The 24,266-nt window shown below is 55.2% G+C and overlaps 1 protein-coding gene across 4 annotated transcripts; it reads right to left on the reverse strand.

Annotated features, from left to right (window-relative positions):
* Positions 1–1,833: 1,833 nt before the first annotated feature.
* ap3d1 (adaptor related protein complex 3 subunit delta 1) lies at positions 1,834–23,437 on the reverse strand. Of its 4 annotated transcripts, none has more exons than XM_088622398.1 (34): positions 23,107–23,437; positions 20,024–20,119; positions 16,933–17,013; positions 16,742–16,822; positions 16,554–16,661; positions 16,280–16,409; positions 15,917–16,056; positions 15,687–15,760; positions 15,530–15,579; positions 15,152–15,201; positions 15,003–15,051; positions 14,467–14,612; positions 12,681–12,829; positions 12,359–12,589; positions 12,038–12,269; positions 11,802–11,947; positions 11,575–11,716; positions 11,417–11,488; positions 11,219–11,294; positions 10,937–11,127; positions 10,784–10,857; positions 10,584–10,610; positions 9,259–9,427; positions 8,731–8,856; positions 8,461–8,514; positions 7,539–7,607; positions 6,069–6,188; positions 5,927–5,974; positions 4,663–4,852; positions 4,394–4,482; positions 4,225–4,310; positions 3,751–3,872; positions 3,579–3,658; positions 1,834–3,310 (listed from the first exon to the last, which is right to left on the reverse strand). In XM_088622398.1, exons 1-34 carry the CDS (start codon positions 23,200–23,202, stop codon positions 3,212–3,214), a joined length of 3,693 nt encoding a protein of 1,230 aa, XP_088478524.1. In that variant the 5' UTR covers positions 23,203–23,437; the 3' UTR covers positions 1,834–3,211. The 4 variants fall into 4 exon arrangements, with proteins under 4 accessions (XP_088478524.1, XP_088478523.1, XP_088478526.1 ...); XM_088622397.1 differs by having other exon boundaries at positions 8,731–8,859; XM_088622400.1 differs by lacking the exon at positions 8,461–8,514 and having other exon boundaries at positions 8,731–8,859.
* Between the last annotated feature and the right edge of the window lie 829 nt (positions 23,438–24,266).

Below are 24,266 nucleotides of genomic sequence, written 5' to 3' on the forward strand. Positions count from 1 at the left end.
TTCCAGCAGTGCTGCAATCGCGACAGGACAGTTTGCAACACAGTGGAATGAGCTGGTGATGATCAGCACAGACTTACAGTCCTTATCCCTCATTCTGGGTTCACTGCAGCCCTGGAGTGTCGACCACGAGAGAGGGTGGCTGAGCTGTGAAAGTTCAGGTCGTCTCCACTCACTCTCCTCAAAGAGCCTGTCTTTCCCCAAGACCAGCGCCTGAGGGGGCCTTGGGCCACAAGTCGGATCAGAACACGTCACAACAGCAGGATGAGACAGCAGTGAGACACTCCCTTCTCCTGCAGGCAGAGTGATGGGAGCTGCTCACAGTGGTCAGGCCAGCAGTCGGGCTGCCTGGTTCCTGCTGAGACCTGCTGGGGCTCGGCCCAGTCTGCTCGGAGGACTTGTTTACTCCCCTGGATGTGGTCCAGTAACACAGCAGCGCTTCGTGCTGAAATCAGAGCTAAATTTAGGTTGTGGTTCTAGCTCCCTCGATGGAGGCCTACAGCACTGGCAGCCTGTGCTGTGACAAACTCCAGTGTCTGACTCATCGTCCCAGGACACAGGCACACAAGAGGAGAGGACAGAGGAAGAACTGTCAGGACACAGCGAGGGAGGAGAGGACAGAGCCGTTCTCAGGACACAGGGAGAGAGGAGAGGACAGAGGAAGAACTGTCAAGATACAGGGAGAGAGGAGAGGACAGAGCCATTCTCAGGACACAGGGAGAGAAGAGAGGAGAGGACAGAGCTATTCTCAGGACACAGGGAGAGAGGAGAGGACAGAGGAAGAACTGTCAGGAACAGGGAGAGAGGAGAGGACAGAGCCACTGTCAGGACACAGGGAGGGAAGAGAGGACAGAGGAAGAACTGTCAGGAACAGGGAGAGAGGAGAGGACAGAGCCACTGTCAGGACACAGGAAAAGAGGAGAGGACAGAGGAAGAACTGTCTGGACACAGGGAAAGAGGAGAGGAGAGGACAGAGCCGCTGTCAGGACACGGAGGGAGGAGAGGAGAGGACAGAGGAAGAACTGTCAGGACACAGGGAGAGAGGAGAGGAGAGGACAGAGGAAGAACTGTCAGGACACAGGGAGAGAGGAGAGGAGAGGACAGAGCCGCTGTCAGGAGAGAGAGAATGAGCCCTGTGCCTACACTGAGACGATGGGAGGCTATCATGTGCCAATGCGGGGTGCCGACTGCTGGCTGCTGACTCAGGGTAAAAGGTCGCAGAGCTTCTCCCTGGATCACTGGCTAAACCACACTACAGCATGAACAGATGGCCTCTGTCTCTCCCAGAGCACCGAATCCTCACGCACCACCCCCAGCCCCAGCCCTGCACAGGGACACAGAGCTGGCAGCTGGACAACAGGCTCAGTGGCGGTTCTGCTTAACGACTGAAACAGAGCCCTGATTACAGCACAGCTCTGTCATGCGACTCCACTGCTTAGCCAGAGTAGCAGAACTCTGGGCCAAAGACCTAGAGGTTATCAGGGTGCCAGGAGACCAATCACACCCAGTGACAGACACCCCCCAGTATCTCCTTCTGTGAGACGAGAGGCCTCCACCTCCTGGCTCAGGGCCCAGGACACACAGAGCACTCTTCCCGCAGGGAATATCTTCTTGTTCACAATGAAAACAACAACAACGTTTATAGACATCCTGCAAAAACTAAGACTTGAACAACAGATTTTCCGCTTTTTGTTTTCTGCTGCTCCTGTTAAAATAAACGCCCCCTAGTGGAAACAGTGAAATAGTGTTAAAGCTCTAAACTGAGGACTTCAGACCCAGAGAGACAGTGATTCCGTTACACAGCAGACTAAAGACTAAAATCCCAGACATCACCAGTGTCCTTATCATACATCAGAGTTTATTGGTTCACCTTGACACAAAGACTACAGCAGCTCAGGTTTCTTAAGGGAATGTCGATAGGAAATTATTTGTTTATCCTTTATATATTCATTTAAATCATTATATAATGTCACATCATACAGCCGATATAAATCAACAGAATAATCACACAGGATGTCCTGCTGGGAGATGCAGGCGGGAGAATATTTTAGAGGCTGAAGTCACGGCACTACAGGATAGCTACCAGAGAACTGACAGTAACGCAGGACGATGTGTTTCTTGGGGTTCAGCTCCAGCTGTACTGAACAGAAGGCTTGAAGAGCCAGACTGCACCCCCCCTCAGCCTGTTCTCACCTACAGGAATAGCAGCCCCCCGGCACTGCAGGCGGATCTGCCTTCCTGCCCACTGTACACGAACAGGAAATACAACCACTCTCGGAACTCCACTTCAAATTCAAAATAAATACACAGCTACAGACAGGAAATGAAGGGGCAGCCCCTGGGGTCGGCCCCGGGTGCGAGCCAGAGGACAGCTCTGTGTGCAGGCGTCTCTCTACATCTGCACCGCTGGTAGGGAGAATCTACAGGAAGGAGCCGTCCAGCACAGCTGCAGTGCAGATCAGGGCTCTGGGCTGGTAATCACCTCTGATTTAACTGACCAATTACCACCCAATTATCTAACTAATGGATCAATTACTGAATTAGACAATGTCCGTAGTTGCTTGCTGGTTCAGGGACTGTGAGGCCCAGGGCTGACCAGTGGTGATAGCTCAAGCCCTTCAGCCCAGATCACTGGTGCACCTGGAATGAGGCTGCGGTGCATCACTGGTCAGTGTGCGCGGTGACCAGCCTCTGCTCCAACACATGCGCACTTCCTATCAGCCGGATCAATCGATTGGCGGAGGGGTCCTGTCAGCAGGGAGTACTGGCTGGATTACCGGAGGAGTAGCCTCCTCCCCATGCAGAGGCACAGCCCTGCAGGGCTCACAGACACGAGCCGCAGACATGACTGAGACAAGGAGGCATCGACTGACTCAGTCAAGTCATTAAGACATCAGGGCCAGAGGGAGACCTGGACAGGCTGTGGCTCCTGGCCAGCACACCAAGGGCAGGAGGCCAGGAGTGGGGGAACGGAAAACAGACAGCGAGCTGACACCCGAATCGAACATGGGAATGAACAATAACAATCTGAAATCAAGACATTGGAGAGTCCCGCCTGAGGGCCGAGAGGGGGGCGTCAGGAATGCCTGCGAGAGTGTGGCCTTGGAGGGGAGACGGGAAGGAGAGGAGAGCAAGGAGAGGGGCAAGGCATTAGCATGGATTCCTTCAGTCTTCAGCGACTCCTCTCCTGGGGTGTGGGCGAGGCGTGGGGTCTTCAGGACACCTGTGAGAACGTCAGCTTGATCTCGTCCAGAATATGACCAAGGAGAGACGACTCGTCACACTTCGCATCGATGGACACGCTCTTGTCCCCCTGGGGAGAGAGAGATGTGAGGACCAGTCCAGCGGCAGGCTGTGCGCAGAGCTGCCAGTCCAGAGTTTCGTCACTGCTTCACTCCTCCACACGGGCAGCTCTCCGGGTGCAAAGTCTGGAAACTGCTCATTCACACCAGTGAAGTAAATAATGGATTCAAATGCAGCCCACAATAAAAATGGGGAGCTGATATCTGCACACCATTGTCAGCTGCCTGTACAGAGCGTAGATTAAGATGAGTACCGACAAATACAGCCTGGATTCTCACCGTTTTGACGAGCAGACAGACGTGATGTCCCTGGACAGACCGACTGTACATCGATGCACAGGAGTTGATCCTCTCCACCACTGAAAAACACACATGCACTCGTGGTCACTAGGGTCAGCAGGACGGGACACTCCCTTTCCCCCCAGACCCCTCTGCCCTCTCCTCCCTGTACCTGAGAAATGGTGATGGAAGCAGATCTTGGCCAGCAGGTGGTGGAAGGGCATGCTGATGTCGTCCAGCCTGAGAGAGCTCACCTTCAGATCCCCGGACTCCAGCAGCTTTGCGAAGGCATCACTGCCACAGACAACACAAGCACTGCCTTTTAGCCAGAGAGCCCCCCAACACACTGCGCCACGCCAGAGAGCCCCCCCACACACACACATCGCCGCGCCGCGCCAGAGAGCCCCCCCACACACACTGCGCTGTGCCGCGCCGCGCCAGGGAGCCCCACACACACTGCGCTGTGCCGCGCCGCGCCAGGGAGCCCCACACACACTGCGCTGCGCCAGGGAGCCCCCTACACACTGCGCTGCGCCAGGGAACCCCCCCCCCCCAACACACACACACACACACACACACACTGTGTTGCGCCAGGGAGCCCTACACACACGCAGGGAGCATTCAGACACGGCGGCAGTGAGCTCACCTGTAGCAGGGTGTAGTGATCAGGTAGGAAGTGCAGGTGAAATGCAGTTTGAAGTCCAGTTTCTCATGGGTTGACCCCTCCTCCGACTGCCAGGAGAAAACCGCAGTCAGGACACACACTACCACACCAGGCCTGAACTGCAGGCCCACAGAGGCGCTCACTCTGTTACCTTGACGATGAAGGTGAGGGTTCCTTTCAGCTTCTGCGGCATGATGATGCTCTGCACCGTAAAGACGAACCGTGCCTCGTTGGACACACCTGCAGGGCGGACAGGAATGACCAGTGCTCTTCATTAACCAATTATGCTTCAATTCCAAACCACCAATTAGTTTGCCCATTTCTTGCTTACCTTTGTCTATTAAACCCCAAATCTTATCACTCCCAATACCTCCCCTCACCAGGTAGGGCAGACCCCTCCCCCTCCCCCTCTCCCCTCACCAGGGGGCAGCTGGAAGGGCACTGCGATGCCGTCGTGTGGTCCTGCCCCCTCGGGCCGCTGCAGGCGCGTGTTGAGGGAGTCCAGCACGTTGAACTCCATGGCCTTCAGCACACTGCTGCTCCTGTTCTCGAAGATCACCGACACCACCACCTGGCTGCCCTCTTGCAGGCTGCCCTGGACATCGTACACCTGACACGAGACAGCAGCATCACCACCAGCATTGGAACAGGCAGCCCTGGACCACACTCCTGAGGCTACACAGCACCACACAAACGCGAACGCAAGGAACACACACACCACACTCCTCACCAGGCAAAGAAGGAGAGCTGGCTACACAAACACACCAAACCGCATGGCATGGCACACATCTCAGAAACACCAACCAGGAGGCACCTCACACAGCACTGCAAACCAATCTGATCGCAGTCAGCACAAGCGAGTGTCTTAGAAAAGCCAGCAACAGGTGGGAGAATCGCACAGCAGGCAGAGACGGGCAGTCCCAAAGCCCAGGCAGTAAGGGTGCTGTGTGGGAACAGACACACACACCCCACCCCGTCGCAGGAGGGGCTTCACTAGTGCTCCACAGGACGGCCATGAAACGTCCCGTCTGCACCACCACCTGCTAGCAGATCTAGAGTGACCATCCCCCACAGGTCATCTACAGGAGAGCTGTCCCATACACTTCAGCTCCCCAGTAAACCTCACACACCCCAGCGTGCACAGCCCCTCCCCGGCCCATACCTGCTCACTCTCCTCCTTCATCTTGAGCGAGACAGGAAGCACAGAGACACAGGCATCAGCAACACAACAGCAGAGGGCTGCCAGCTCTCTGCCCACCTGAACCAGCAGGTGGCCCACTCCCGCCTGGACCAGAATTTACCAAACTGGTCCAGAAAATAAAATGTCCAGTCAGTATAGTGACTAGGAACACTGCTACAGGATGTGGGGCGTTAAGCCTGGTGTACTGGCTAAATTCCATTCTTGGGCTGAACAACTGAGCTTCCCCTTCATTCACCTGGAGCAGCGCACCTCAGAGAGAGGGGCTGCCCTATCAGTAGTGTATAAACTGGGTCCCCTCTGGTATGTAAAGAGCTTTGGGATGAACCGTGTTAAAAATAAATGCACTTAAATAATTACATCCTTTTCATTTCAACATCTATGGACTCCGAATTCCTGAATACACCAGGACTGATCGGGATGGCTCACTCCCAGTGGTCTGACCGGCCTGAGAGGCAGGACTGCTCCCCCCCGCCCCACACTCACCATCTTGATGTAGGCGTTCTCCCCCAGGACAGTGTAGTTGGACATGGGCTGCGCCAGGAGAAAACAGCAGAGGGTGAGAGGCTGAGACCCGTGAGAGCCCCCACAGTTCCCAGACCCGCGCGGAGCCCACGGAGACACTGACCGGCAGGGGCTCCTCCTCCTCCTCCAAAGTGCCGTTCTGCACCGAATCTGCCGCCTGCTGCTTCTTCCTCGACTTCTTCTCCTCCTTCTCCTTCTTCTTCTTCTTGTGTTTGGAGGATTTCTGGATGACAGAAGGGAGTCAAAACAAAACTTCACTGCACAGCTGCCGCACAGCCCCGCCCCACACCGCCCAGCTGGGGCACAGAGCCCCGCCCCACACTGCACTGTACAGCCCTGTTCTGCCCCACACTGCACCGCACAGCTGGGTCACTCTGTACTGTACAGCCCTGTTCTGCCCCACACTGCACCGCACAGCTGGGTCACTCTGTACTGTACAGCCCTGTTCTGCCCCACACTGCACCGCACAGCTGGGTCACTCTGAACTGTACAGCCCTGTTCTGCCCCACACTGCACCGCACAGCTGGGTCACTCTGTACTGTACAGCCCTGTTCTGCCCCACACTGCACCGCACAGCTGGGTCACTCTGTACTGTACAGCCCTGTTCTGCCCCACACTGCACCACACAGCTGGGTCACTCTGTACTGTACAGCCCTGCTCTGCCCCACACTGCACCGCACAGCTGGGTCACTCTGTACTGTACAGCCCTGTTCTGCCCCACACTGCACCGCACAGCTGGGTCACTCTGTACTGTACAGCCCTGTTCTGCCCCACACTGCACCGCACAGCTGGGTCACTCTGTACTGTACAGCCCTGTTCTGCCCCACACTGCACCGCACAGCTGGGTCACTCTGTACTGTACAGCCCTGTTCTGCCCCACACTGCACCGCACAGCTGGGTCACTCTGAACTGTACAGCCCTCTTCTGCCCCACATCACACTGCACAGCTGGGTCACTCTGTACTGTACAGCCCTGTTCTGCCCCACACTGCACCGCACAGCTGAGTCACTCTGTACTGTACAGCCCTGTTCTGCCCCACACTGCACCGCACAGCTGGGTCACTCTGTAACTGTACAGCCCTGCTCTGCCCCACACTGCACCGCAAACCTGGGTCACAGCGCCCCACATAACACTGCACAGCTGGGTCACTCTGAACTGTACAGCCCTCTTCTGCCCCACATCACACTGCACAGCTGGGTCACTCTGTACTGTACAGCCCTGTTCTGCCCCACACTGCACCGCACAGCTGGGTCACTCTGTACTGTACAGCCCTGTTCTGCACCACACTGTACCACACAGCTGGGTCACTCTGTACTGTACAGCCCTGCTCTGCCCCACACTGCACCGCACAGCTGGGTCACTCTGTACTGTACAGCCCTGTTCTGCCCCACACTGCACCGCACAGCTGGGTCACTCTGAACTGTACAGCCCTCTTCTGCCCCACACTGCACCACACAGCTGGGTCACTCTGTACTGTACAGCCCTGTTCTGCCCCACACTGCACCGCACAGCTGGGTCACTCTGTACTGTACAGCCCTGTTCTGTGTCCAAGACCCATGTACATAAGACTCACTCTGTCTTCGGGTTCTGTCTCCTTGGGCTCCTCAGGTTCAGATACTTGGGCTGCAACTGGCGGCTGGGCCTGTGAGAACAGAGTCAATAACCAGGGTCAGTCTCACACACTGCAGTGCCAGTGCCCAGCCCCACACTGCACAGACTGGACTGCATCCAAGAGCCAGCAGACTCAAGACTGTGTCAGGGCCTGACGCACACTGCAGGGTCAGGCCCTGACAGCTGGATGTGACAGGAACCTGCAAAAACAAAAGTCATTTGAACATGAAGTACACAAAAGAGGAAGAATGCAGAAGTGAATGAGAGAATGACAGATCAGCCCAAAGGAAGCGCTCGGTCCTGGCCGTTTTCCAGGAGAGGGAGAGAGTGACTAACAGGAGACCAAAAGGCAGGGAAGCAGTCAGTCAGCACTGAGCAGTCAAGTACTTTGGAAAAACAGGAGAGACACGGATTCACCTGGAGAGAGAGACAGGAGTTGATCGTGCATAGCCATGTTCACAGAAAAATCAGAACATTTTAAATGAAACCAATTGGATTTGGAAAAAAACAAAACTGGTAAGAGAATAAACTCACAGCACAGGCCTTCTCCCAGGTAAGTTACTAACTCCTCCCAATGAACCAAACTGAACACCAGAATCTGCTCCTCCAGTGAACCATGACAACCCCCCCGTCAGCTGTGCCACCCACTCAGGTGGATCTGCACAGGGTCTCTGCAGGACCATCTCTCTACTGAGCTCTGTCTCTGAAACCCCTAACACTGAGCCACTGGGTTGCGCTCAGAGCCCCTAAGCCCGACCCTGACAGCTGGGGCTGTGCGCAGGACAGGGCTGGAGGAGGGAAATAAGCCCGAGAGACACAGGAAAGATGAGATCACGAACCCTGAGGGGGAGGGAGTGAGACGAGGGGAAATAAAGGAGCCCAACCTGAGTCTTAGCAGGAACTGGAGCGCTGGAGAGCCAGAAATCCAGGTCAGAGGCCTGCAACAGGAGAGGAGGGAGGGAAAGGGGAAGGAGGGAGAAGGGTGGGTGAGAAAGGAGGCTCCTTACTACAGCCAATATACTAACAAGACTCCTAAGATCATCTGCTTCTTCATCTTATTAGCACTTCATCTCTTACCTAGCAAGACATTCTTTTTGAAATACGCTCCACGTTTCTGTGAAACATGCTAAAGGTAAGAGTGATGAGCGTGATACCTCGGTGGGAGAGGTTTCTGGGGGAGGGGCTGCCACCACTGTGCTCTCTGCTGGTTGGACAGTTTCCTCAGGTGGCTCCACCCCCTCCTCTTTCGAGCGTCGCTTCTTCTTCTTCTCCACTTTACTCTTCTGCGGAGTAGAATAACCACCAGCATTAACCAGACGAATGGCAGTACAGGGACAAACTAGAAACGGCACCAATGAGACCGAGGAAGTCAGTGGGAGATGAACGAAAGCACACTAACGAACCACTCGACGGGCCTGTGAAGGGACAGACAGGCCAGGTGAGCCACTGAAGATCAATAAACCCAGTTACCCAGCTGAGCCCCCTGAAGTGCCCTTTCATTCAGCTGGAGAGCAGCTTCTCTCTCCCCCAGGCAGCTGTCTCACCCAGGGAAGTGGGTGGCTGCACTTCAATGGGGGGGTGAGGGGGAGCCCCATGTATATTAAGCAGTTTGGGATCCTATGTGATACAAATGCAATTAATGTCTATTTACTAACGAGGGGCCACAGTGTCGTCTCTCCCACCTTCTTCTCTTTCTCCTTCTTCTTCTCCTTCTCCCTCTTGTCCTTCTTGCTCCGCCTCTTCTCCTGCGGGGGGGGCTCCTCTGGCCGCTCCGCCTCGCTGCTGGGGGTCTGGGGGGGCTCATTGGGCCGGTGCGTTCGGACAGGAAGCTTCTCGCTGTCTGCCAGGGGCCTGCAGGGACCAAGAGGGGCCAAGTCACATGAGGAGGGAGGCAGGACAGAGATGGGCTGCAGTACCGAGCCCGCAGGACTGCAGAGCAGAGACTGAATCTGGGTCGGGACACTGGCTGCAGGCTTTGGGATCAAGGGGGCTGAAATCCAGCTCTCTAAAGCCCAAATCCTCTGGCTTCTTTCCACCCTGAGATTTTACCAACTTAATCAGTCACAGCTACTCCCCTCCCTGGGTCAGCAGCACAACTGCGACTATAAAGAGCCTGGAGCCGGGAATGGAAACATTTCTTTTCAGTAAACTTGCACTTACAGGAATGCAAAAATGCAAATCACAGATGCATTTCTTGCAGTTGGTAAAACCTGGAGTGGATCACACTGCTGTGCAATTGGAGGCCGACTTGTATTCCAGCCGGCAGAGCATGGCATGAGCACAAGCAGAGACAGGCATCTGCAGAGGCCTGCAAACCAGAGACCCAGCGGGTCACTGTCCTGGGTTTCAGTCCAGCTGATCTCCCTGCTACTCAACTGGTAGCCCAGTGTGTTTCGGTCTGGCCTGGCTGTGAGGTTCAAGACAGCATTTCACAGGTTTAGATATGCAGCTTAATTCCTTAACTGGAAACCAATGACCAAGATCTAATCAAGCAGGGAAGCAAGATCAATCCAGAGCAAGACTGAAAGCAAGGAGAGGCTGAAGGCTGCAGCCGGCTGGTCCGACTCTCACTCACACAGGCAAGGGCATGCACGGTCTGTCTGTCCACCGGTCCGTTATCCAGTTCTTTAACAAAACTGTAATGAGGGAGATGCTCCTAACTGACATACCAGGGCCAGCAGCACCCAGCTGCACTGCTCCAGCAAGACCTCAGCTCATTCCACTGGAGTCTTCAATTAACAAGGTTTGCTTAATTAGACCCTTGTTGGTCTTTGAAGCAGTGGCAGATGTAGGTACACGTTAATAATTAAGGTCCGCTTGAAACCAAGCTGCTGTAACGGAGGCCATTTCCGAGCAGAAGGAAGATTCACTCAAGCTGCAGCAGCCCAGGTGAGCGTCAGGCCCAGCAGAACCGGAGCCGAATCGGAGCAGCAGGCTCGTCCCGGCCGGTCACTCCGCCCCAAGCCCCCTGCCCCATCCCCAGCTGACCCTGTCCAGCTGAACTCACCTGCGCGGAGCTCCCCCAGGGGCCAGGCTGAGTGCCGGACAGGTGCGTGCACGAGAGAGAGAGACAGAGTGAAGGAGGTCTGCAGACAGGAGACAGTTACAGAGGGCACAGCGGAGAGGCACTTCTGTCCCAGCCTCAGTGGGGATGTACTGAAGACGTGACTACACCCCAGCTGGCCAGGGGGCACAGGGGTCACTTACCTGTCCAGGTCGATGTCCAGAGCTTTGTAAGGGTCATTGGAGTCCTTGTCATCCTCGTCGCTGGGCAAAGCATTCTAGAGAGAGAGGAGGAGAGACAGGAGTCAGTGCCTGGACACCACGGCCATGCCAGCCCTCTCTCCCCCGTCTCCGCACCTCGGGCATCTCCTCGGTGACGATGTCCACGTGGTGTGCGGGCGTGATGTCCTCCTCGCTCTCTGTGTGACCCGACTCCAGCCGCCTGCCCCTGCCCCGCTTCTTCTTCTCCTTCTTCTTCTTCCTCTCCGTCTTCTCCTTCTGCCGGCGCTCCTCCTCCAGCTTCACGTACTGGTCCGACATGGGCAGCCCTGCAGGCGGGACAGAGATGCAGGGCTGAGCCAGGCGGCGAGCAGACCGCTCCGAGCCGGAGCGAGCAGGCGGTCATGCAGATGGGCGTACCTGGCACCTTCAGAGGCACGCTGAGGTCGATCTGCACCACCGGAATGTGGTCGACTCCCGGAGTGTCCTGATAGCCCTGCACAGACGGACAGTAACAGGTTACAGCCAGGTCCACTGGGCCCTATATACAGCACACTGGCAGGCCTGGTGCTGGCCCCCAGTACGGTACACAGCCCGTGTAGGTGACAGGGATCTCACCTTCTGTGGGGAGGGGGAGCTCTTGATGTAGAAGGGGTTGTTTGCCTGCTCCTGCTTCCTGGCTTCCCTGCGCTGCAAGAGACAGAGCAGAGAGCGACCGGGTCAGAAGGCGCCGTCAGGGTGGGGAGGGCGTGCCAGCGCGGCGGCAGGCAGCATACCCTGGCCAGCTCCTTCTCGTCGATGTCGGTGTGCCGCGGGCGAGCGTGGCGCGTCTCCTCCTCGGTGAAGACGGCACGCGGCTTCTCGTCCTCCGACTCGCTCTCCGACGGCGGCTCGTTGATCCAGGCGTCCAGGTCCAGCCTGGGGAGGGAGAGGGGAGGGCCAGTCAGAGCCCAGCTCACACACAGCGGGGCAGAGAGCCGCACGGGCACAGCTGCCTACTGACCCCTCGGGGATGGGCACCTTCTTCTGGGCTTTGGGCGCCACAGGGTTGAGCTCGCCAGCGAAGAGCGCGCCGACCTCCTCGGCCACGCCCACCTCGCGCTGCTGCAGCTTCTGGATGTACTTCACCAGCTGGAGGACGCAGGAGGCCTGGCGGGACAGACAGCGACAGGCCCTCGTCAGCGCCGGGGGCATCGGCGCACCCCCACGCCGGGCCACGTTCACCCCGACCTCACTCACCCTCTCCTGCACCTCCAGGTCGGCGCTTTGCACGAACAGCGGCAGCCTTTCGATCAGCATCTCCGTGGTGGCCGTGGCGGTCTGGCTGTCGCCGGACTCCTCTGCGCGGCGCAGCACGGCGGACAGCAGCTTGGCGGCGTTCTGCACGTAGACGGCCTGGATGTGACCCGGCAGAGTGGACACCTTTGGCCGCAGCATGGCCTCCAGAGTCTGGACTGGATCCTCCAGGTGTCTGGGAGGGACAGGAGAAGGAGGGGGTCAGTATGTGTTGGCGCTGGCGGCCACCGCCGCTGCCCCCCGCATCCACCGCCCCGCACGTACTCGGAGAACTCGCCGCAGATCCAGGCCGCCGCATACAGGACCTCGCAGATGCCGTTGCGCTGGGTGTTGCCGGCCAGCAGGTGGGCGTTGTCCAGCAGGGTGGCCATCTGGGAAACGGCGAAGGCGCGGATGGCCTTGACCCGGATCGCCACGTCCAGCATCTGAGACGCGATCAGGTGGCCGTGGCGTGTGCCCTCGAGCCGAGTCAGCTCCACCAGGATACTGATGTACCTGAGAGACAGAGGGTCCCCTGTTCATGTGTGCCCACAGGTGTGCACTGACCACGCAGGGCCTCACAGAAGCAGTACTAGAGCTTACTAACCACTCAAAGTTTGTGATGTACTGATAGTTGCTCTGGCTGCAGATGTCGATGATCTTGGTCAGTAGCTCGTCCCGGTAGGTTGTGCCCTCTGCCTTGTCCACGTGGAGCATCAGCTTCTTCACGATCTCCATGAGGTTCTTCTTCGACACCTGGACACACACAGGCGGACAGCAGCTCAGTGAAGAGTGCCCTCTGCTCAGTTGTACAAATACAGCGCCCCTGGGGTCGCACAGTTTATCAACAGTTTGGAGGGAGATATACCACAGAGCAGGCTGAGCACTGTGTGAAAGGCTCTATATATCAGTACCATGCCATAGAGCAGGCTGAGCACTGTGTGAAAGGCGCTGTATCAGTACCATGCCATAGAGCAGGCTGAGCACTGTGTGAAAGGCTCTATATATCAGTACCATGCCATAGAGCAGGCTGAGCACTGTGTGAAAGGCGCTGTATCAGTACCATGCCATAGAGCAGGCTGAGCACTGTGTGAAAGGCTCTATATCAGTACCATGCCATAGAGCAGGCTGAGGACAGCTGTGTGAAAGGCTCTATATATCAGTACCATGCCATAGAGCAGGCTGAGGACAGCTGTGTGAAAGGCTCTATATCAGTACCATGCCATAGAGCAGGCTGAGCACTGTGTGAAAGGCTCTATATCAGTACCATGCCATAGAGCAGGCTGAGCACTGTGTGAAAGGCTCTATATCAGTACCATGCCATAGAGCAGGCTGAGCACTGTGTGAAAGGCTCTATATATCAGTACCATGCCATAGAGCAGGCTGAGGACAGCTGTGTGAAAGGCTCTATATCAGTACCATGCCATAGAGCAGGCTGAGGACAGCTGTGTGAAAGGCTCTATATCAGTACCATGCAGTAGAGCAGGCTGAGGACAGCTGTGTGAAAGGCTCTATATCAGTACCATGCCATAGAGCAGGCTGAGCACTGTGTGAAAGGCTCTATATCAGTACCATGCCATAGAGCAGGCTGAGCACTGTGTGAAAGGCTCTATATATCAGTACCATGCCATAGAGCAGGCTGAGGACAGCTGTGTGAAAGGCTCTATATCAGTACCATGCCATAGAGCAGGCTGAGCACTGTGTGAAAGGCTCTATATCAGTACCATGCCATAGAGCAGGCTGAGGACAGCTGTGTGAAAGGCTCTACATCATTACCATGCCATAGAGCAGGCTGAGGACAGCTGTGTGAAAGGCTCTATATCAGTACCATGCCATAGAGCAGGCTGAGGACAGCTGTGTGAAAGGCTCTATATCAGTACCATGCCATAGAGCAGGCTGAGGACAGCTGTGTGAAAGGCTCTATATCAGTACCATGCCATAGAGCAGGCTGAGGACAGCTGTGTGAAAGGCTCTATATCAGTACCATGCCATAGAGCAGGCTGAGCACTGTGTGAAAGGCTCTATATATCAGTACCATGCCATAGAGCAGGCTGAGGACAGCTGTGTGAAAGGCTCTATATCAGTACCATGCCATAGAGCAGGCTGAGCACTGTGTGAAAGGCTCTATATCAGTACCATGCCATAGAGCAGGCTGAGGACAGCTGTGTGAAAGGCTCTACATCATTACCATGCCATAGAGCAGGCTGAGGACAGCTGTGTGAAAGGCTCTATATCAGTACCATGCCATAGAGCAGGCTGAGGACAGCTGTGTGAAAGGCTCTATATCAGTACCATGCCATAGAGCAGGCTGAGGACAGCTGTGTGAAAGGCTCTATATCAGTACCATGCAGTAGAGCAGGCTGAGCACTGTTTGAAAGGTGCTACATCATTACCATGCCATAGAGCAGGTCGAGTGCCCGCAGGCGGATGGACTCGTCCTTGTCGTCCAGGCACTGCAGGATCAGGTCCTTGTGCGACTGCACTGACTTGGGGTGAGTCTTGAGGATCTTGGACATGGCCAGCAGACCCAGGTACTTCACTGCAAAACAAACTGCAGCTCACTCACACAACCAAAACAAGGCTCCCTCAGGATCAGTGCGGCCCGTCACCCCAGTGCGCTGCGCCCCCACACCTTCGTGGCCTGTCACCCCAGAGAACAGTGCCCTAATACCACTGCGCCGCCAGACCAGCAGACGCACATCTGCACCCACATCGGTACCCAAGAGCCTCACTACTGCCCCCTGCAGGCAGGGCTGCTCTCCGTACGGCCCTTATTTACACTTCAGACTGCGTCTCACTAAACAATGACAAAACACTTTCCCGAGCAGCACACTAATTTAACCTCTAAGAGACTGAAATAGTAACATGACCTCTGTGCACAACAAGGGATGATTTGTTACGGTGTGTGGTTGTATTAGCAGAGACTTACAGTTCTGGTCCGAATCTTCAATCAGGATCCTCAGCTTCTGTACGCACAGCTGTTTGAGAGAGAGAGGGGAATTGCTGTTACTGTGCTCATTACTGCACACTGAGCAGGCAGGGAGACAGATAGACGGAGAGACTGAGAGGCCAACAGACCTGGATGCTGGCGCTGTGGTTGGGCATCCCCGATGACAGCGAGATCAGCACTGTGAAAGGGCAGGAAGAGTGAGTAACACAGACTACTAGACACGGTTATTATTGCTTCTGGCCCTTCCGTGGGCAGAGCAACTACCCCACCCCAGCCACACCCAGCCCCATCTGGGCAGCACCCCTACCCCCGCCCCACCCTGGGCAGCACCCCTACCCCAGCTCCACCCTGGGCAGCACCCCTGCCCCGCCCCCCAGCCTAGGCTGCTCCCTGCCCCGATACAGAAACAACATTACTCGCAGCGACAGCCCACTGGTCTTGAATAGAAGCACCAGAGCGATGTGTGCAGAACGATGGCAATGAACAGAGCACAGCGAAACACTGACCTGCGATGACAGTGTTCACACACTCGTACAGCAAAGACATGGCCGAGGTACTGAGGGAGAGAGGACAAGAGAAACGAATATTCACTTAATGCTCAGCCATTAATTTTAATAGCTCAAGAGCTATAACTGTCAAACTCGTTGTCCAGGTTTGTCTCACCTGTGAATGAGGTTCGTTAGCGGCTCAATCAGCTTTTTTCCCAAACGAGGCTCCAGCGGGGTAAGAGCACCAAACTGGGGATACGAACACATCTTTCAAAGACCTGGCAGACCCCCGACCCCCAACCCCCAACATCCTCTAACCCTCCCCGATCCCCCTCCAATCTCCCGCAGACCCCCCGACCCCCCCCAGCCCCCAGCAGCAGGGGCAGCGCAGCCCAGCTGACTGACCAGCTTGATGATCTTGATGAGGACCCAGTTGTTGGTGGAGGACGTCATCAGTTTGAAGAAGAGGGGAGCCAGTGACAGGTAGTTTTTGGGGTTCCTTCTGGCCAGCTCACAGATCACGTTGACAGCTGCAGACTGCACCCCTGTCAGAGGAGAGGGACTGCACAGTGAGCATGCAAATGCACAGCACCCACACTTAATTCCAGATTTGCATTGCTGTACTTTTGGACAAAGAACATCACACTGCAGCTCATGTCTTGAGAGAATGAGACGCAGTAAAATCTCACTCTAGGACACACCTTCCCACCCTGCACGCACACCCCAGCTCCCCAACCCCACCCCACCACCTCTCTCGGCAGGACCGACCAGGATCAGGGTCCTCAAGCTTCTCCTTGAGTCGGGGGAAGGCGGGGCGCAGTGACTCGGGGTACTTCAGGAACACCTTGTACATGATCAGCACTGCCTTCTTACGGATATAGGGCTTGGTGTGGGACATCTGGAGCATAGAGAGAAACGGGTTACTCTTGGGACCACTGTACGTCTCCTGCTGCTCCACAACCACCAACAACACCTGCTCAGTACAGCCGATACTGCTGCAGCTCTCACAGGCAGGACAACAGTGTCTCTGCAGGTGTCTTACCAGTGTCATGATGTCATTAGCCAGGTCGCGGGCGAGGTCAGGGGTCACGAAGCAGGACAGGCCGGTCAGTGCCACGCCGGTGTCGTACTGGTTGGGACTGCTGAGATCCTGAGGGAGACAGACCAGGCTTCAAAAACAGTGCTAGAGCCACGCATGTGCATGCAGACAGAGGGGGAGACAGGGATCACCTTGCGGATCTGATTGGTGGTCAGCATGATGACGTCAGTCCCCTCGTGGAAACACTGGGATGCAGCCAAGTAGCCTATCCTCTGGGCACGGCAGAGACAGAGAAGGAGTGTTACACAGTTCGCCTTTGTAATTTCAGCATTAAAAGGAACTGCACTAGAGGTTAAGTCAGGGGGCAGGAGGATATCCTCACCTTGTAGGTGAATTTGGAAGAGCTCATCACCTCCACAATGTTGAAGGCAGCCCAGCTGACATCATAACCCAGCATCTGTAACTGTGGGCAAAACAGACAAGGAACTTGTACGCAATATAAGCAGTCAATATCAGTGTGAGTGTGAATAGTGAACAGTCTCCTGCAGCAGCGTGTTAGTGCAAGTGTGAACAGTGAGCACTCTCCTGCAGCAGCGTGTTAGTGCAAGTGTGAACAGTGAGCACTCTCCTGCAGCAGCGTGTTAGTGCAAGTATGAACAGTGAACACTCTTGATATAGGCTGAGGTAGATGACAAATAAGGTCTCTCTAAGAATCTACCAAACTAGTGTTAATATTTAAACTTCCCGGACCTTCAAACTTTGGATGTTCACTTCGTTGTGCTGGGTGTGAGAAACACTGATCAAAATAATATTCTGGTTTAACTTAATTAAATTCTGGTTAAATGATTAAGTCTGCATCAACAGTCCAGAAAGACACCATATAAGATCAGATCAAGACAGAGAAAGGGGGGAAAGAAAAGGAGAAAAGGGAAAGAGACAAGAGAGGAAGACAGGAGGGGAACTTGAAGTTAGCTAGAGTTCCTGATTTGAATCATCTGAAAACACCTGATTGGAGCTAAGTGTTTGAACCTTGCTAAAGAGAACTTGCAATTCTGAGTTCTTAGGGAAGTTGGATTTCCTGAGTGAAGAATGCCTCAGTTAAAAACAACCTTTCCTGCTTTGTGGTGCATTTTTAGAATAGGGAGATAAGCTCATACTTCTTATGTGGTATCAAGGTTTGCAGAGAGAGATTTAATTGAAGGTTGTATTTCATTTAGTTTAGAAGGCAGCTTATCTTTTCATTTGGCCTTTTTACGTATTATTTAAGAGTCAAATACTTGGTAGCACTCTATGTTTTTCTGGGTGGTCTAGACAAAGGCCTCTGAAATGCTTTATATGTACATACTGTATACATATACAGACTTGTGTGTTGTATGTTTATGTTGTGTGTAGTGTGGTATTTGTCACTGGCATTGTTAATAAATATTTGTTTAACCAAGTGAATTAACTCTTTTCAACAAGGCTGTGCCAGAAAACAAAGAAATCACCCGCCTCTAATCATACCAACTGCCTGGGTATACAGTATTCTTGGAGAAAACCTTACAAGTTGAGCGTTATGATTATTTTAGTTACTGACTAATTCGCTGTCAGTCCCTGATTTTTCCAATTTCGTAACACTCTCCTGCAGCAGTGTCCGTGCGAGTGTGAACAGGCTCCTGCAGCAGCGTGTCCGTGCGAGTGCGAACAGGCTCCTGCAGCAGCGCGTCGGTGCGAGTGCGAACAGGCTCCTGCAGCAGCGCGTCGGTGCGAGTGCGAACAGGCTCCTGCAGCAGCGTGTCCGTGTGAGTGCGAACAGGCTCCTGCAGCAGCGCGTCGGTGCGAGTGCGAACAGGCTCCTGCAGCAGCGCGTCGGTGCGAGTGCGAACAGGCTCCTGCAGCAGCGCGTCGGTGCGAGTGTGAACAGGCTCCTGCAGCAGCGCGTCGGTGCGAGTGTGAACAGGCTCCTGCAGCAGCGTGTCCGTGCGAGTGTGAACAGGCTCCTGCAGCAGCGCGTCGGTGCGAGTGCGAACAGTCTCCTGCAGCAGCGCGTCGGTGCGAGTGCGAACAGTCTCCTGCAGCAGTGTCAGTGCGAGTGTGAACAGGCTCCTGCAGCAGCGCGTCGGTGCGAGTGTGAACAGGCTCCTGCAGCAGCGCGTCGGTGCGAGTGCGAACAGGCTCCTGCAGCAGCGCGTCGGTGCGAGTGCGAACAGGCTCCTGCAGCAGCGCGTCGGTGCGAGTGCGAACAGGCTCCTGCAGCAGCGTGTCCGTGCGAGTGCGAACAGGCTCCTGCAGCAGCGCGTCGGTGCGAGTGCGAACAGGCTCCTGCAGCAGCGCGTCGGTGCGAGTGCGAACAGGCTCCTGCAGCAGCGCGTCGGTGCGAGTGCGAACAGGCTCCTGCAGCAGCGCGTCGGTGCGAGTGCGAACAGGCTCCTGCAGCAGCGCGTCGGTGCGAGTGTGAACAGGCTCCTGCAGCAGCGCGTCGGTGCGAGTGTGAACAGGCTCCTGCAGCAGCGCGTCGGTGCGAGTGTGAACAGGCTCCTGCAGCAGCGCGTCGGTGCGAGTGCGAACAGGCTCCTGCAGCAGCGTGTCCGTGCGAGTGCGAACAGGCTCCTGCAGCAGCGCGTCGGTGCGAGTGCGAACAGGCTCCTGCAGCAGCGTGTCCGTGCGAGTGCAAACAGGCTCCTGCAGCAGCGCGTCCGTGCGAGTGCAAACAGGCTCCTGCAGCAGCGCGTCCGTGCGAGTGCAAACAGTCTCCTGCAGCAGTGTCAGTGCGAGTGTGAACAGGCTCCTGCAGCAGCGCGTCGGTGCGAGTGTGAACAGGCTCCTGCAGCAGCGCGTCGGTGCGAGTGTGAACAGGCTCCTGCAGCAGCGCGTCGGTGCGAGTGTGAACAGGCTCCTGCAGCAGCGCGTCGGTGCGAGTGTGAACAGGCTCCTGCAGCAGCGCGTCGGTGCGAGTGTGAACAGGCTCCTGCAGCAGCGCGTCGGTGCGAGTGTGAACAGGCTCCTGCAGCAGCGCGTCGCTGCGAGTGTGAACAGGCTCCTGCAGCAGCGCGTCGCTGCGAGTGTGAACAGGCTCCTGCAGCAGCGCGTCGGTGCGAGTGTGAACAGGCTCCTGCAGCAGCGCGTCGGTGCGAGTGTGAACAGGCTCCTGCAGCAGTGCCAGTGCGAGTGCGAACAGGCTCCTGCAGCAGCGCGTCAGTGCGAGTGCGAACAGGCTCCTGCAGCAGCGTGTCAGTGCGAGTGTGAACAGTCTCCTGCAGCAGCGCGTCAGTGCGAGTGTGAACAGTCTCCTGCAGCAGCGCGTCAGTGCGAGTGTGAACAGTCTCCTGCAGCAGCGTGTCAGTGCGAGTGTGAACAGTCTCCTGCAGCAGCGTGTCAGTGCGAGTGTGAACAGTCTCCTGCAGCAGCGCGTCAGTGCGAGTGTGAACAGTCTCCTGCAGCAGCGCGTCAGTGCGAGTGTGAACAGTGAGAAACAGTGTCAGTGTCTCTCTTACGTAGGTCAGCTTGCACACAGCATTGGCCTTGACTGCGATGTTGTCCTGCTTGAGCTCCTGCTTGATCTCATCAATACAGGTGGAGATGTACTTGGCCTGCAGACAGAGAGACGGGAGGGAGACAGTCAGTCAGGGCAGGACACTGCACTCCACACTCTGCTGAAGTCACCGTGTTACACGCTGCAGCCTCTGTGCCATTCTGAGGACAAGCAGCAGAGCCACAGCGGCAACGCAGACAGAAAGAACGAACAGAGACAAGCACAGAGCTAGCTGTACCCATCCCAGACTGCAGCTCTTTCTCAGTTACACAGTCACAGAAATTACTGCTGCCCTCCTGCTGTGCTTTACTTAGACAGGGTTCATCACATCATGCAGATGTTTAAAAATTGGCTCTGTCTTTCAAAGGAAAAAACAGGCTTATTCACACCACATTTTACAGTATAGGCAGACTCTCAGTGCACAGCAGTCTCATCCACTCCAGATTGTGGTGTTACCAGACACCCAGGGCACAGCAGTCTGATCCACTCCAGGTTTTAGCATTGTCACACTTGGATTAGAAGGGCTGATCAGTCGTCAGAGCCTGCAGCCTCTGTTTCAGCCACTGTCACAGGGGAGATGCGTGCTGTTAATACGGTCATGTGTCTCCAGTCATGAGACTGACAGGGAGACAGAAGAGTGTGAGAAAGGGAGAGCGAGTGATAACTGCTGGACAGGACAGTCTGACCAGGACACTGCTCTGTGGTTTTAGACTACAGGACAGTGCATGATATAAACTGCACAGACAGTGCACATATATATTGCCAGCAGCCATATCACCCTACAACTCACAACTGGCAACCCACTGAAGCTAAACAGGTGTGAGCCTGGTCAGAACCTGGATGGGAGACCTCCTGGGAAAAACTAAGGTTGCTGCTGGAAGAGGTGTTAGTGTGACCAGCAGGGGGCGTTTACCCTGCAGTCCATGTGGGTCTTAATGCCCCAGTATAGTGACAGGGACACTATAGTGGGGCACTATACTGTAAAAAGGCACTGTCCTTCGGATGAGATGTAAAACCAAGGTCCTGACTCTGTATGGTCTTTAAAAATCCCAGTGTGTTTCTCCAAAAGAGTAGGGGTGTAACCCGGGTGTCCTGGCCAAATTTCCCCCAGACCTTTACTAATCATGGCCTCCCAATAATCCCCATCTCTGAACTGGCTTCATCACTCTGCTCTCCTCCCCACTGAGAGCTGGTGTGTGGGGAGCGTTCTGGCACATCATCCAGGTGGATGCTGCACATTGGCGGTGGTAGAGGGGATCCCAATTACCTGTAAAGCTCTTTGAGTGAAGTGTCCAGAAAAGCGCTATATAAGTAATAAGTAAGCAATTATTATCATTATAATTATTATATTTTGATATGATGCCACAGAAGAACAAAGAAAAGGAATTTAGACCAGAAGCTCAGTGAACCGAGTTCTCTGTCCTCCCCCTGTCCGCAGGAGTGCTGATCGTAGTTACAGTTCTACCCAACAGCCATAAATATTTCAGCATCTCCACGGTAACAGACACGCGATCCCCCTGCCCAGAGCTCAGGTGATGCACGGTCCTGCTCACCTGGGGAGCACAGCCAGCCTGCACGGATCGCTGCCCCCCTCGTGTGGCTGGTGCACAGGACAGCTAGAGGAGCTGGACAAGCCCGACACCTCCTCCAGAGTAACAGCAGTCCCTGGACGACTGCACGGGCACCAATATGGGACCTGTCGGCTTCCCTCAGCACTCAGCTGCATGTCCTCTAACAAACCAGGACTGTATCTCAGCACACCACAGCCTGGTGACATCTTTCGCCAGTCCGGGAACACGAGTCTGAGTCTCCACTCTCAAACAGGCCATGTTGTGAGGGAACAGGCCAGGCAGTGATGGAACAGCTGTCAGAACACATAACCTCACAGTTTCACTGACCCTGTTAATCGATTAAACAGTTACGTTAACCGTTAGCTGATCCTAGTCCACTCCACTGCAGAGCGTCGCCAAGAGCACCCAGACACACCCAGACCCCGGCTATACTCAAGACACTGGCTGAGAACGAACTCCAGTGAAGAAAGAAGCCAGAGAACACAGCGCCCAGACACTGGCAGGACCAACACACTCAGCTGCTGGGGGTTCAGAGCTGGAGTTTGGGGGTGACTGAAGAGGGGTTTGGGGTATGCGAGGGGCAGATCAGATATTTTAGCATAAGTGTGGGTGGATTGCCAACATCTGGGGTGTACATCCTCCATAGGATTCACAGTGCTTAACAAAGGTATTCAAGAATCCAGATCTATAGTGGTACACACACACAGTACTGACAGTGGCACAGCTCCAGGCACAGAGAGTGACACACAAGGACAGAGCGTGTCACAGCATCAGGGTCAGAGAGTGACACACAGGGACTAACAGTGTCACAGCATCAGGGTCAGAGAGTGACACACAGGGACTAACAGTGTCACAGCATCAGGGTCAGAGAGTGACACACAGGGACAGAGAGTGTCACAGCATCAGGGTCAGAGAGTGACACACAGGGACTAACAGTGTCACAGCATCAGGGTCAGAGAGTGACACACAGGGACAGACAGCATCACAGAGGGAAAGGATCAGAGAGTGACACACAGGAACAGAGTGTCAGAGAGTGACACACTGCATCAGGGTCAGTGAATGAATGGGGACCAGGCTGAAGAACAGGTACATAGAGACCCCCGGACCGCCCAGTAGAGGAACAGAGGGGAGCTGCACGGCTGTCCTGGAAAGGCCCTGCAGCAGACTCCCAGGACCGGTATTGCTCTTATTCTTGAATATACATGGCTGGCCAACACAGGAGGCTGAGTGTGGGAACGCGTACTGCCATGACGACTACAGCTCCGTCAGTGCCGAACCAGGTGCTGCCGTCCCTCCCTGCCTCACCTCTCCCACCAGCGCAGCCCCACCCCGCCGGGCCGGGTCGCTCACCCCGGCCCCTGCCCGTCCAGAACCGGGCCCGGAGCGGGGTACGCCCCGACACGCCAGCAGCTGTTAACGCAAAGCAGACGCGTCCTGCACTCGGACCTGTACCGAACCCCGCAGCCCGGCCTACCTCATCCTCCTTGTGATTCCTGATGCCGCGTACGAGGTCCTGGAGGTTTTTATCAAACATCCTATCGATGCTCCCTTTCACCATCTTCAGAGCCATAGCTGCAGCTCCGGGTTTCTTTCTGCGGACAGAGAGAGAGCGGCGAGGTCAGGGGGGTAGGAGGACCAAGACAGGCCCGCTGGCTCGTTCACCCAGCCGAAAGAAAAGCTCCCCCAGCGGGCTGAATCTGAGCTCTGGTCCGGGAGAAAGGAGCCACGGCTCAGCTGTACGGTCCCAGGGAGTCTGGCTGCAGACCCAGGGAGAAAATGGCTGACAAAATGGCGGCGGGTCAGCTGACTGGCTGACTGCGTGTGTGCCGCGGGGGGGCTGCGGGGCCCGGCACCTCGGCGCAGTTCCGCCTCCGGCCGCTAGTGGGAGCACCGCGCAGCCGAGTCCTAACTTAGTCCCTGTCGCTGTCTCCCGGCGGTGGGGGGGGCAGTTATTTTGCGGCCGATTCCAACACAACAGTACTACATAACCGTCATCATCAAATAGGTCAGGACACGCAATATTTCCAGAAATTAAGTTTTACATTATTCATGGGTGAATTAAACGATTTCCTCAATATATTTTCCGCTACAGCTCTGTCGGAGAAGCGCTTCCCGGCCGGCCCAGTGGAGGGGCTGTGCCTCGCGCTCCTTAATGCCTGTGAGAGCCCTTGGCACGCAAGTTCAATACTACTACTGCTAATAATAATCACCTTTATTACATTGCACCTTTAAAAATATCTTATTTGAGTGCTTTACGGGAAAAGTAAAAAAAAAACGGTAAAAAGACGAAAACAATAACGGAAGAGAAATTGAGAAACACGAGATCCCAGCAGATGAAAGGAGCAGACACAGACATTAAAAGCCTTTCTGGGAACTGTGTACGTTTCAATCTTGCTGCCTACGTTCACTGTTTTCCCCACCCTGTTATAATTAATTTAATAATATGCAATAAGCTACAGTACATAAGACACTTCAATTAAAGATGTATGCAACAATCTTAATGACCTCAGAACTAAACCTCGGTTCATGCAGACACAAACTAGATAAGGTCATTGGGCCTGTTGTGTCCCTCCAGCTGCTCAGCAGGTGTTTTCCAGATGTTTCTTGAAAGAAGCCAGGGCACCAGCTTCAACA

Source organism: Lepisosteus platostomus, chromosome 27, assembly GCF_059453375.1.
Source record: "Lepisosteus platostomus isolate fLepPlt1 chromosome 27, fLepPlt1.hap1, whole genome shotgun sequence".
NCBI classification, from domain to species: domain Eukaryota; kingdom Metazoa; phylum Chordata; class Actinopteri; order Semionotiformes; family Lepisosteidae; genus Lepisosteus; species Lepisosteus platostomus.

Bases quoted from the DNA above. Each gene is read 5' to 3' on its own strand.
- ap3d1 (XM_088622397.1), bottom strand. From the start codon at position 23,202: ATGGCTCTGAAGATGGTGAAAGGGAGCATCGATAGGATGTTTGATAAA. The intron at 11,948-12,037 runs GTGAGTGAGGTC...CTGTCCCGCCAG, and splicing joins ACCTGGAGGTGCAGGAGAGG to GCCTCCTGCGTCCTCCAGCT. The intron at 11,295-11,416 runs GTGAGATCCCTG...CCGTCTGTGCAG, and splicing joins GCTCCCCCTCCCCACAGAAG to GGCTATCAGGACACTCCGGG.